The 14,245-nt window shown below is 39.3% G+C and overlaps 1 protein-coding gene across 5 annotated transcripts in view; it reads left to right on the forward strand.

The window, feature by feature from the left end:
- NFATC2 (nuclear factor of activated T cells 2) overlaps positions 1-12,276 on the forward strand; it is a 135,299-nt gene extending 123,023 nt beyond the window's left edge. For 4 of the 5 annotated variants that reach the window (XM_073309388.2, XM_073309384.2, XM_073309385.2 and 1 more), the window contains exon 10: positions 5,325-12,276. In XM_073309388.2, the coding sequence (XP_073165489.1) occupies positions 5,325-5,380 (56 nt within the window). In that variant the 3' untranslated portion in view covers positions 5,381-12,276. The remainder of the gene's footprint in view (positions 1-5,324) is intronic. The other variant, XM_073309386.2, reaches the window with a different exon arrangement.
- The last annotated feature ends 1,969 nt before the right edge of the window (positions 12,277-14,245 follow it).

Genomic DNA, 14,245 nt, shown 5'->3' on the forward strand with positions numbered 1-14,245 from the left:
TTAAAATGATAACATTTTATTTATTAGTCAGATCATTTCTGTTTACTCTCAGCCAAAGAGTAGTGTGATTGGGCTCAGAGGACTCCGACACTGGACTAGGCCAGCCATTTGTCTAGTCTACTTTGGACAGTCCTCTTTTGCTAGGGTTTGGCCCCTGTCTGGTATTGAGACAAAACCGGATGTGGTTGTGCAGACAGAGAAAACCATTTTGAATGGCATGCCGCCTTCACCCCACCAGCATGCACCATACGTATGAGATCACACCAGCAAGGGAGGGGGGAAGGTGGTCTTCAAAATGGCTTCCTCATGCAGTGTGATTTCACTTGCACAGTGCATGTGAAGTCATGTCAGCAGGGATAGGGTCACGCCATTCCTGGAAATACTGGAATGTTTTCTGGGTATGTGGAAGTGTCCACCCTATACTGGATATTTTAACTATGGGCATTTCTACACTACAGCTGTAAGTCAACCTAATATAGGTCGACTTACAGCCAGCACGATAACTACCCTTCTTCTGTCGGTGGTGCGCATCCTCACCCGGAGCACTTCCACTGACTGAAGAGTGGCAGGGTGGGAGGGACTGAGAGCCAGGGCTCTCAGCTCTGCGCAGCTCTCCACAGGAAGTCCAGCTATGCCCTCAGCTCTTGCCTCCCAGCTCCCAGGCGGAAGCGGAGGGCAGCTGCCTGAGCTTCTCAGCTCCCTGAGCAGGGAGTCTCCAGGCAGCAGCCCAGATGGGAGTGGGCAGCTGGAGGCTTCTGGGCTCTAACTGCCCAGCTTTCTTGACAAGACAGCCAACAGCTGATATAAGTAACACAGTGTCTACACCGACTACACCAACATAAGCGCTACACCTCTCCTGGGGGTGGAATTATGATGTCCGTGTAGTAGGGCACTTACATCGGTGGGACAAGGCTGTGGTGTGTACACTGACAGAATGAGGTCGATGTCAGCTGCCTTACGTCAACCTAATGGTGTAGTGTAGACCAGGCCTATGCTATCACAAAAAGAGAGACATTTAGAGATGAAAGTCAGATCAGAATGCAAACTTCCTCCAAAGTTTGGGTGTGTCTGGATTTGTAGCTCCCATTCAGCCCACAATAGAAACTCAGGTCACTACAATCAGATCTGGATATGGATTCAGATTCTCCCAAAATACTAGGGAAGACAGGTTCAACATGAATGGTTTCATTCAGCCCAGTGTCGAGATAACCCTGAGCTGGGAAGATTGGCTCCAGTTGCTGTTATTTTATTTATTTGTCACGCAGTAGTGCTTAGGAGCCCCAGATTTAGACCAGTTGTGCAAGGTGCTGTACAAACAGGATTGCTTGTCCTTCTCTTAAAGCTGCAGTGTTGTGGCTCAGGCCCATTTATAGTAAGAAGACAGCAGCCTCTGGCTAGCTTAATTTACAGCCTTATTGATTCATGCTGACTTTCATTAGTAGTAAATATATACAAGGATGAGAGTTTGCTTTGCAGCCCTCAGGAACCAACAGCCTGACTTGTCATAGCACAGACAAACCTCTGCTCTTCCTTACACCCGTGAAGCCCCACCGCAGTCCAAGAAACGGTAACCAGTCAGGTTACAAAACTGTCTGGTTCACTGTGTTGCTCTGCTGGTTTTATTGTTGTACAGTCACTGTTGTCCACCCTGTCACCTCAGCCAATAAAACCCTGCAATGCAAATGAATGCAGCATGCAGGGGAGAAAGGGAAGCTGACTGTCAAATAAACCCCATAACCACTAGATTTCAACTGCTTCACTACATTGTCCACACTGTTTTGCACCTACCAGCTATAGTCTCATCCATATTTGCGCTGGAGACCAGATAGTAGCTGTTCTCCTGTCGCTGTGCTGTTAGCTTGGCAGCCCTGTCCTGCAGATTTTGCTTTCCTTGAGTTTTATTTTTAGCTGTAGAAACAAATGAAAAAAAATTCAGCATCCCAGATGAATTTCCCCCAGTAAGTTTAAGAAGATTAGTTTAGGTCTATTTTCCAAATAGGGTAAGTCTTTTTCACCTTTTTGTTTTCAGCTAAAATATTAGCCGTCCCTAGACTGAAATGACCTCTTGTCATCAGGAAGAATGTGATGTTTCCATCTGAGGTGGCTGTATTAAATTGACAGGAAATGTACATACAATATGTTTTTGAGACACTGACTGAACAAACGTGTTGATAAATAATTCAGCCTGCCGTTTCAGCCCACTCCTTTTTATAAAGGAAATGACCCCATAGAGTCGGTGCCCACTTCTTTCACCTCACTGCTATTTTTAGCAGTCAGAGGCTATGAAAAATTTCCATTGAAGATCTGCTCCTCTCATTTCCTGGGTAGAGAAAACAGGAAGTCCTTTAAGCTGAGCCTAAGTCGGTTTTGTATGAAACTAGAGCAATCTCACCTCCCACTGGCAGTCTGATTGCACTGCAAAGCCTCAGAACCACATCAGATCTAATAACCTTCAGCTATACAGTCGTTTCAGTGAACTTGCACAAGCGGTTTTGGGCAGAAGCTGAGATAAGATATGGCAGGTGGAAGTTTAGGCACAAGGAGATGGTAAAAATCCCCTTCACTGTATAATAGTTTTTTCTAGCATACCTCTGCTTTTCAGTTGGCGCCTCCACCAATCAAAGCGAGGTCAAGCACATGAAAGCATATCCTGACTGGAAGTAGGAAGACGTGCTAAATTCTGAGGCATACTACCAGTGGGCTTTCTGTGCATGGAGAAGCCCTGAATGCATTGAACTTAATATTGTTCTGCTGTATCGGTGTGGGGGGAGAATTTAGGGAGTCCAAATCCCATCAGCAGAATAAAGCAGAGATCACTGCACCCACAGGTTTTTTTCAAAAGGGTAAAACACCAACTGGATTGTTACCCTGGCACTGCCTCTTTGAAGCAGCCCTCGCCCTTACCAGGTTCATTTTCTATGGAATCTTAACATGTGGCACTGGATTTTTATTCTATTGTTAGGTTCATTCTCTGATTAATTAAAAAGGGATCAGTGTAGTTCTATCTTTTTCTAACCCTGCTTCAGAAAAGCATCTTCTTATTCAGATAGGGTGCTGAAGCATGAGCATAAGTTCTTTCCTAAATTGGTGTCTCTCTCTCTCTCTCGCTCTTTCGCTCTCTGTACAGTGGCTTGGGGCAGAGGATACATACTGTTTTAAGAGAATTAGTTCTAACAAAAAAATCAAATGGCAGTTCTAAGTCCCCATGCAAGAAAGTGTGCCTGTGATTGCAAGAGCAATTAGAGATGGGATCTGGACATAGATCCAAATCAGAATTTTTGCCAAAGATTTGGGCCAAGAAGAGAGTTTGGATCTGGTGTTCTGGACTAATCCATCTGTAATGCATCCCCAGTAATTGCATGCAAAAATTAGTAGCGTACTATTGTGAGCATATAATCAATTTGCACAAGCAGTTGAAATAATTTTGATCATAGATCTGGGCTTCTAAAATTGAATATTTGGTTATTATGATTTTAACAAGAATTTACCAAGATAGACTGAGAGACCCATATCTTCATAATTATGCACCTTATTTGCAAATGCAATTGCCATGATTCTGACAGGTTAAACTGAACCCACAAATAGCAAATTCTGGCAAAAATATGCACACATAATTGCTGTGCCAGATACAAATGAGATAGCTTCCCATTATCTCCATTTTAGCAGTGGAGATATGTCTGTAGGTTTTGCATTAGTTGTTCTGGCAGGATCTGATGCCGCTTTCAGTTGGTATGTCCTGGTGTGTGGGGAGTTTTCTTCTTCTGATGGGCTTGGAGGGGTTGAGGGGTTGTCTGAAGGCCAGAAGAGGGGATTCAGGAAAACCTTCCCCCTCTCAACACACCTTTCAAATCCGTGGATCCTACACATGCCTATCATTACATGTGGTGTACCTCATCCAGTGCATTAAATGTCCCAATAACAACTATGTGGGAGTACGCTTCCCAGACCTGAAGAAAAGCTCTGTGTAAGTGCAAAAGTGTATCTCTTTCACCAGCAGAAGTTGGTCCGATAAAAGATATTACCTAATATCCTGGGACCGATACAGCTACAATATTGCATACTACAGTAGAACCTCAGGGTTATGAACACCAGAGTTATGAACTGACTGGTCAACCACGCACCTCATTTGGAACCGGAAAAAAAGCGGCAGAGACCAAAAAAAAAAAAGAAAAGTCAAATACAGTTCTGTGTTAAACATAAACTACTAAAAAAAGGTGTGTGGGGGGGATTTTTCTTCTGCATAGTAAAGTTTCAAAGCTGTATTAAGTCAATGTTCAGTTGTAAACTTTTGACAGAACAACCATAACATTTTGTTCAGAGTTACAAACATTTCAGAGTTATGAACCTCCATTCCCGAGATGTTCATAACTCTGAGGTTCTACTGTATATGGTAACACATAATGATGTTGGTTTGGGTTTTTGCATAGAAAAGCAAGGATGGGAGTACACTAATGCATTCTGTTGGCCTTTATTATTAATCACCAGCACACAATGTCAGGAGGTTAGAATAATAATTGTATAAAGAGACATGGAAGTTTTATTTCTGTGTTGTAAAGAAAAATACACTATGCGACAAATATGTTTAAGGCCAGATTTTCAGAAAAATACTTTTGCACATGACTTACATACACAGAATTTTCAATCCAAGCACATAAGTTTGGCATGTGTAAAACTGCACTTCCCAAAATCTGGTGCTTCACTTTTCTAATTTTTCTTACTTCATCTTGGTAAGAATGTCAATATCCATTGACTCTTTGGGACTTTTTGTCTATGAAGCAGGAAAATAATTATTTTATGCAAGGGACATCAGATGCATCATCACAGGACACAAAAGGTCATTCTGATTGTATAGTGCTTGAAATGTGCTGAACACGATATAGAAAAACAGCAATACATGGGTGTTGTCCCAAAATGTTTACCATCTAAAGGCCCAATCCTGTGACCACTTCAACGAGGCATAGTCTGGAATAGTAAATAGTATGCTAATATATAGAACTACACCCATAAGTTAGTGTTTACAGGATCAAGCCCTACTTTAGACATGACACAACAAATGGGGTTAAACAGTATGGACAGGATTGAGTGACAAAGTGTAAATCAAATAAAAGTATGTGGTTACTCAGTTTAGGCATGTGCATATTTTGGTGATCCAGTTGGGAACTGAGTTATGTGAGTGTTTGGGTTTTTTGTTAAGAATAGATGTGTTATCATTATAAAATGTCAAAAGGATGTTTGAGACTTAATAGCAAAACCTGCTCGTATTGCTTTGGATTCCCATCACTTTCAGAACATGCTAAATCTCTTTCTGCTTTTTCATTTCACAGTTAATGAAATTATCAGGAAGGAGTTTTCTGGACTCCCTGCCAGAAATCAGACATAGAAGAAGAGATTTGTGAGACAACTTTTACTGAATCCTTCCATAACTGACCTGTTTAGATCCTTCCACTGCCCCTTCAACCTCCTGCTTCCTTAATCGTTCATCTCAAGGCACCAATTCAATGCAAGGAACAATGTATTGGCATCAAGCTGACAGCCTTGACTAAGCAGCTCGCCACCTCTCTCTGTAAACATCAAAAGGACACCCTTCCTTTAGTCCAAAGATTGTATTGTTCTCATATAACACGGTATGTGTCTTGCCTGCTGCAAAAACATATAGATATCATAATAAGGGAGAAGAAAGGCGTCATTCCAGAGCTCTGTTCTACAACAAATGTGGTTATATATTAGCACTTAAGTCAGTGGGGATGAGAAATAAGAGTAGAGGGAGTGCCTGCGTTTTATATAAGATCAACAACACTTTGCATTTAAATAGCAACACCTTTCCATCCAGATCTCAAAGCCCTTTACAAACACAGGTTACACATTATTATTTCCAATGTTACCAATGGGGGTAACTGAGGCACCCAGCAGTTAAGTGACTTGCACAAGTCAGGCCACATCTACACTATGGGTTCTACATTGATGGAAGGTGTTTTTCCATCGCTGTAGGTAATCCACCTCTCCCAGGGGCAGCAACTAGGTCAATGGACAAATTCTTCCATCAACTTAGCTGCATCTATCCCGGGGTTTAGGTCAGCAAAGCTATGGTACTCAAGAGTGTGGCCATGTCAACCTAATATTTTAGAGTAGACCAAGTCTCAGTCTTATCTGAGAACAGAACCCAGCTTTCCTGACTCTTACTCCTGTGCTCGGCACACCAAACTGTAGTTGCCACATGAATCCAAGACTTTCTTTGTTGTTTTTAATAAGAGCTGATGTGCCTTTGAAGGCGAGAGATGCTTAAAGAAAATTAAATTAAAAGAGCAATTACAAATTTCTAACGAACAGCCCAAGTTAAAATAACCCCTGATAAAATGAAGCGGATGCATCTATTGGAGTTACAAAATTCAAGCAGAATTATGCCTGTCAAAAGACTTTGTGATTGACCCAAATTAGTGGTTAGCCAATACATTGACAGCTTTTAATTTTTTTATTCTAGTAAAGTACTGCTGTTTATTTTCATGTAAAACCTGCCTTCAATTCGTAACTGCTCTCATTTAGAAACCACAACATTTAACCATGCAAGCTGCAGGGGAAAGTAATTACATCTAAAAGAAGCCAAACATTTATTTGTCCTTTTTTCTTTTGCTTTGAAAAGCCAGCAGCAATTTACAGAAAGGCTGAACCTCCTTGTTAGTCTAATAAGTTAGCTATGTATGACTTCTTGCTCTAACACATAGTTTGAATATACTGTGCTCAAGACAGTTAATCACAGTAAGAAACAGAATATGGATAATATTTGCCATTTGCAGTTGCACAGCTAGTAAGCTTGTCAAGTTTCACGCTTTCCATTTTTAGTGTGTTATTGCTTCCGTGACAAGATAAAAAGATATCATACCTGGATAATATAAATACATTAAGGGCTAACCATAATATTGCTGCAAATATGTAATAATCTTTTGTTAAATTAATGAAATCGATATCCTTAAGAGTGCTTGTAGGAAATCTGCAGTGCTAAAGATTGCTTTAGAAGGCACACTTGCTAAAGTCTCAAGGGTTTCAAAGCACAGATTGCCAGTACCCATGTGTCTACATGGTGACAGCATGAATTAGGTTGTATGAAAATATTAGATCAGCAGAACTTTTGTAGAATGTTTGCCCAATGCTGCAAGAAAGATAAGTGCATAGACCCCCATAGAATCAATACTGGGTTTGGCTCAGCTATTCTTCGTGAGTTTTGTGAAAATATATATTTTCTGCCACTAAATTCTACTACTTAAGCTATGCAACATCTTATATCCTGGAGAGAGTTAGTGGATAGCATTTCACTAACTCTCTCCAGGATATAAGCCTTTGCATAGCTTCAGAATGCCTGATTAAGAAATTGACCTGAACCAAAATCTTGGATCTTAAACAACCTGGGATCTTTGGAGTATCTGAAATCAGAATTTTGCAAACGGGAAAAACCAAAAGCCTGGATTCAAACCTTCTTAGGTCATTTAAAAGTCTGGGTTTATAGCCTGAACAGAATTTTGTGGCTTGCTTGAGCCCCTTTCTATTCTTAATCGAAAAGTTGATTAGATATGTGGCCTGCTCATGAAGTTTGCGTCTTTTTTTTTCAGGTGGGTCAAACATATACTGCTCATGTATACAGTGCTAGTGTAACACACAGACCAAGCAGGAGCATTTCTTCCAGTTGGAAGGTATTCTGCTTTGTACGATTAGAATCTTTTTGAGAAGGTCATTTTCCCATATGCCATTTCAGCAATACAAAAGGTGACTGTCACTCAATACTGCCAGCAGTGGATATTTCAGTCTGCCATTCATATAGCCAGCTACACATGCTCCATCCGTAAATAATACAACAAAAGTATCAAGTCCTGGTCCTGTACCCACTGAAGTCAATAGACATTTTGCCATTGGCTTCCATGGGAACAAGCCTGGGGCTTTGAATATGATGAATTAAAAATTACCTAGATGTAGTGGAATTATTGATATTATTCAACAACTCTAGGTGCTCTGTTTTAATATGTTTAATTTCCTCAAAACTTGCTTTAATAATGCAGTGTACCATGAGCTATTCAAGATCTTTGGTTCTTTCTAAGGCAGATACAGTTCCAGGCAAAACATCCCATTGTTTCGAATTGTCTTGGTTCTCAAGGAGCAAAGTCATCTTGCACAAGTTGTTTATTTCAGCTGACTTTACTTGAGCAAGAGTGTAGTCCAAAGGAGTTTTCCAGTTTTACACAATTTGCGCACAGAAGTAATTTAAAGCTACCACAAAAATTACTTGGCAGATTTTTTTCCCATATGGACTCTCTTCTTGTTGGATTTTAACAAGCAGCACAAAGAAATATGTGAACTAATTATTTTGTTTACATAATAAATTGGCTAGATGGCATGTTCTAAAAAACACTGCCACTCATTAGGTGATAGTTTAAAAATAAATCCCCAAGAAGGGACAGGTTTTCAACAGCATTATGCACACAAATAAATGCATGCCTGACTTGGACAAGTATATAGGGTAATTGCACACACAAATCCACTAGAAACCTTGGTCATCTCAACACGCAATTACTCAGATGAAATGTGAAATCATGGTACAGGTGTTCCCATTAAGAGTGCCTAGCTGTTCTGGCTCGCCCCTAAATTATCAGTTGAGCATCCTGCATCATTTCCCCATTTTACATAATTAGGCTTTTCTTACCATGATACATTAATGTATAAACCACACAGGAACTAAGGCTTTGATCCTTACAATGTGACACCCCCGTGGAATTCCACAGAAGTCACATTGCAGGATCTGCCTGTTAAACATGCTCTCTCTCCTATTTTGGTGGAAGACTTGTTTTGTTTTTCTTTTTAAATCCATTGATCTTACATTTTCCTTCAAGAGCTAGGCTGGGTAGGGTGGGATAGTAATTTTTATGTGCTTCAAGGTTTCTATTGCTGCTTGCATTAAGCTGGATGCTTTTCTTCCTAAAGTTTAACACATAGCTAATTAGATGTATTTGTGTATGTGCATATACACACATATGTTATATACTTGGGTTGCAATCCTGCAACTGGCACCAAAGGGACAGATCACTGCACCCGCATGATGTCAGCTAAAGGATCAAGGCTCTTCATACATGTATATAATATAGACTACATTTTAGTGGTTTTATTTACAGCTACATGTAGTCTGCTTATACTACTGTATCTGCTTTTCATCATTTTACATGCAAAACATTCGATAAATAATATAGTCTTAACTAACATCATATTTATTTCTGGAGAGAGGAAGGAGGATCCTAAGACACAGAGTTATGCAGTTTTATCTCTCAAAAATGTTATAGCTATGCTGAATAGCTTCAAAATATATAGTACTAAATTATTTCTTTTTTTTTTTTTTTTTTTTTTGCTGAGCAGTGTTTTTCCAGTATTAATATTGTTACATAAATAAAAATTGCTCTCTTGCTCTCTCTGTAGAAACATTAGGTTCACCTTGGAAGAGTTAATAGCATTTGTGAGTAATTTGTTCTCACTTTATCTGGAAAATAGCCATATTTGCACATGAGGAAATTCTGTCTTTCCTCAGTTATCTGAATGTTTCACCACAGTGCCTTCCTGCTATTGTACCAAAGGCCCTCCAAATATACTGTCCTCAGGGTGAACAACTCTAATGCGTTTTCCATCAATGTTATACCATGCTAAGTACATGGGGCTCATTGTAACCCAAAGTTCGTCTAGCTGTCTTTTCCCCCACACATACTTTTCCATCCTAGCTTTGGCTGCGAATTACAGGATGCACTTCTATAAACTGTTGCATCAATTATATAAATACATAAAATAAAATAATCATTCTTGATACATAAACAATCTGAGAGCGTAATGGGAGTTGACAGCTATAAGGAAGATTTTATGTCAGCTACAAATGTTGTAAGTAAAGTTTGCCAGGGGAGTATTTGCTTGTGAAGAGATTTGTAATGAAATATGCAGCCCAGTTTTGTTTTTCTCCATGAGAATGAGCAAAATGTAAGATCTGAACAGCAGCAGTGGATTGAAAGTGTCTATTGTATGTGTTTTCGATTGGTAGAAAGAATGTAGAAGAGCCATGTTTTTTGCACTTGCTTTATTTGTATCCATGTAAATATGTATTACTTCATTCTTCTTGTAGGAATACACCATTTTCTGAATGTAGTATATTTCCAAAGACAGCACTATGTTATTCTCTATTGTATAAAAATGCTGCTGCTTGATAATATATCTAAAACAGTTCTCAAAATTAGCTAGCATGTTTTTTAATATATTTTGTAATCCATATCTTAAAAAATAAAAGTGCCTATGCTTTTTATCTGCCCCAAATATGCAGCATCTTTTGCATTAGAAATGGTATTTATAAAAGATTGTTTTGCATTTTTTCCAAGTGGATTAATTTCTCTATGCATTTGTTACTGAACTTTCCCCCTATAAGATAAATGATTTCAAGTTGGTATTTGATAAGTGTTCCAAAGACTCCAAATGTGTTTTTGAACACAGTATTTTTCTAAATACTTCAGTGTGACTTGTTTTCCCATGAATCAGTTTCCAAATTGCTACTTGTCACAGAACAATTGTTTCTTACATGGATTCAAGAAAATGTCTGCCTAAATTTAAGATATAAAACTAGGTCACACACCACTAGGTTTCACCCATTTTAAATTATGTGATGGCTCAATTTAGTATCTACATTGAATGTTTGTTATTTATACTGTTTGTGCTTATGGAATTGGGAGAGGTGCCCACATTGGATTTAGAAAAAGTGAACCACAGATTCCCCAAAACTCAGTTACTTATTGTTTCCTATGGAATTTGTGGTGTGTTTTTTGTACTGTCCATGATTTCACACATGCAATTCTAAAGCATTTAGTTTGATATGAAAAGGGATAGATACCAATGTACCAATTAGCTCTTAATACAATATGAACTATCCACTCCTTTGAACATTTCCCATCAAGTTAGCAAACCTTTCTCTTACACCTGTGCTACTGTGTAATCCCAGTAAATGACAGTTGCTAACAATTTGCTTAACCAGCATCAATCACCTGACTATAGTCTATGTAAGATTTGTAAAAGCGGCAGAGTCCTGTGGCACCTTATAGACTAACAGACGTATTGGAGCATAAGTTTTCGTGGGTGAATACCCACTTTGTCAGATGCATGTAGTGGAAAGTTCTAGAGGCAGGTAAATATGCAAGCAAGAATCAGGCTAGGGATAACGAGGTTAGTTCAATCAGGGAGGATGAAGCCCTCTTCTAGCAGTTGACGTGTGAACACCAAGGGAGGAGAAACTGCTTTTGTCGTTGGCGAGCCAGTCACAGTCTTTGTTTAATCCTGAGCTGATGGTGTCAAATTTGCAAATGAACTGAAGCTCAGCAGTTTCTTCGAAGTTTCTTCATATTTCTACCTGCCTCTGAAAATTTCCACTACATGCATCTGGCGAAGTGGGTATTCAACCATGAAAGCTTAGGCTCCAATCCGTCTGTTAGTCTATAAGGTGCCGCAGGACTCTTTGCCGCTTTTACAGATCCAGACTAACACGGCTACCCCTCTGATATGTAAGATTTGTTTATCTATTTTTTAATTGTTCCTGGTGTATAATCCAAAGAAATAAACTGGTACCTGACTAATGTTGCAATAAAGTTTCAAATGCAGGTGCTGGTAGCTGTATATGATCATATAGGCTGCCAACGAAAGGCAATCAGGGGAAAAGTTTATATTATGAGTTTCCTTCACTAACTCCCCTGAAACTGCTACAGAAAAGCTGGAAGATTCCAGCAATAATGACCTATGCAGATGCTACATGGATATATTGAGTTTCCAAACAATCCATATATCTGTTGTAGAGTAGATGGGTTATTTTCAAATAGTACTAAGGACTAGACTGCAATGCTCATACTCATGCTGAGCAGTACCTTATTACATGAGCAGTCCAATGGATGTTGGAAGGTTGGAAACTATGGGTGTAGTCAGGTGCTATTCAGTGTCAGTAAGGGTGGCATAATTGGGCAATAAGTAAGTAAATCAATTTTAAAAGTAACTATGTTCAGCTAACACTCTGCATTAAATGCGGATACTCACCTGAAGTGAAAAATGACTTACAAACAGACATTTACTACTAAATTGCTTGCGCAAAAGTCTATGTTTAAAACGTGAAGAGGGATTTATATCACACACATTCCTATGCAAAACATTGTTAACCTCCAATTCAATGATTTTTCCTATCTGTAAAATATTTTTATATAGCTTGTACTATGATAGTTAAGCAATAAATCAAAGGACAACATTGCAGCATGTGTGTTTCTGTGTTCTTAAATACCTGTATCACCTTATTTACAGTAATTAGGCTTGATCTTGTAACCTTCACTTTCCCGAATAATGCCAATGAGACTGCTTTGGTGGAACTCTTCAGGCACGCTAGTATGAGTAAAGATTTCCGAACTGGCACCATTGTTTGCAAACTAGAAACTCAGTGTCCCTCTGAATCAAGGTCTTCTCCGGCTTCTGTAGATCAGATTGAATTACATAGTGAAAAGAAATAATAAAGTCCATCCTTAGCTCTGAACAGTCATTTTCTGTTTTCCTAGTAAGAGAACTAAACAGGCCAAATTAACAGATGCTCTGTAGAGTGTTACAAAATGGTACAAATTTAAGTTCCATTTAAGCAAAGTATGCATATACACAGTTTACAGTTATTGGGGATGTGATCCGTTTAATTTGTGTTCATCTAAATCCCAACTGTGCAATTTTTTTCTGGACACACTAAAAGGTACATTTTCAGACTGCTGTGCTGGAAAGGTACCCAGAAAACCCATTATTTCTTGGTAACAGTTAAGTTTATGTAGCATACGATTAAAGACATTTACCTTAACAAAATCAATATTATCCTTTGCATTTAAAAACACAAAATTCAAACCGTATTTGATGCATTTGTTGGACATGGAAGCAAATGCTTTGCTTATTCGGGGTAAGAACCATGTGGAAGTTCTTAACTCCCATTACACTGCACAAAGGCTGGGAAGCCCATAAACCAGACAAGCTTAGCCAACAAAGAAGCTGTTACTGGCTAGGGGGAACATTTTATGACGAGCAAATACATGGCACACAGAATTTTAGCTGTATTCAGCAACAGGAAAATGCAAGTAACCTAACCTCAAAATTCCACAAGTAAGGCTGAAAACTTTAGCACCTGAGCTGATGCTCTGGCTTTAATTAATTTCTTGGGCCCAAAACAGAATCCTACAATGGTACCCCAAATTTTCATTCTGAACTGTGAATGTCCTGGATTTTATCTAGTATGGTAACTTGCCAGTTCTCATGCTTCACTGTGTAAATAAGTGATCTACAAGATTTTGACAACAAATTTAATTTACTGCATTTAAGAAGCCCCTTTTCAGCCTGATACCACGCTCTTTTTATAAATACATCATGATGAATGTCTTGTTCTGTAATAAATGCCCTTTCAGCACCATTGCATTCACTGTACTAAGTTTAAACTGTTTGCCATTAAGGCCCCAAACTAGTAAATGTGCCCCAAACTACATCTTAAATCCTATTAGTTATCATGGTCCCCACTCATCATGACGACAGCTTAGATAGCAGGAAGATGGGAGCAAGAGAGGCTATCTTCTAGGTCCCAATGCATGGATGAGAAGAGAATGGCATTATATTTATTAGCAACCAAGGAACTTTTTAAGGAATGGAAAGCCTATGGGTTCCACCATAACCAAAGGTTAAGACTGCTGGCACAGAAAATTGCTGGTCGGGGGGCAGCTTGGAAGCCCAGGGAAAAGGTAGCAGGTGCTGAGCTACACTCAACTTGCACAGACATATCTGTTAGGGTGACAGCACTACAAAAAGCAACTCCTTATCCAGCAAAGGGTAGGACAGAAATTACAGCTGAAAAGGAGCTGGAGATCATAAAAATAAAATTGTCAGGCAAAGGAGTGAAGGCACATGGCATAAAATAAAAACTATTAGGGCCAGAGCCTCAGCTGGCATATCTCCATTAACATCACTGGAGACACAGTGATTTACACCAACTGAGGGTCTGGTCCCATAAGAAGTCAAAAGAGTAAAATAAGTGACCTGGAATCATAGAATATCATGGTTAGAAGGGACCCCAGGAGGTCATCTAGTCCAACCCCCTGCTCAAAGCCAGACCAATCCCCAACTAAATCATCCCAGCCAGGGCTCTGTCAAAAAACCTAAAAAACCTCTAAGGATGGAGATTCCACCACCTGCC

The sequence above is a fragment of the Lepidochelys kempii genome, chromosome 13, assembly GCF_965140285.1.
Source record: "Lepidochelys kempii isolate rLepKem1 chromosome 13, rLepKem1.hap1, whole genome shotgun sequence".
NCBI classification, from domain to species: Eukaryota; Metazoa; Chordata; order Testudines; family Cheloniidae; genus Lepidochelys; species Lepidochelys kempii.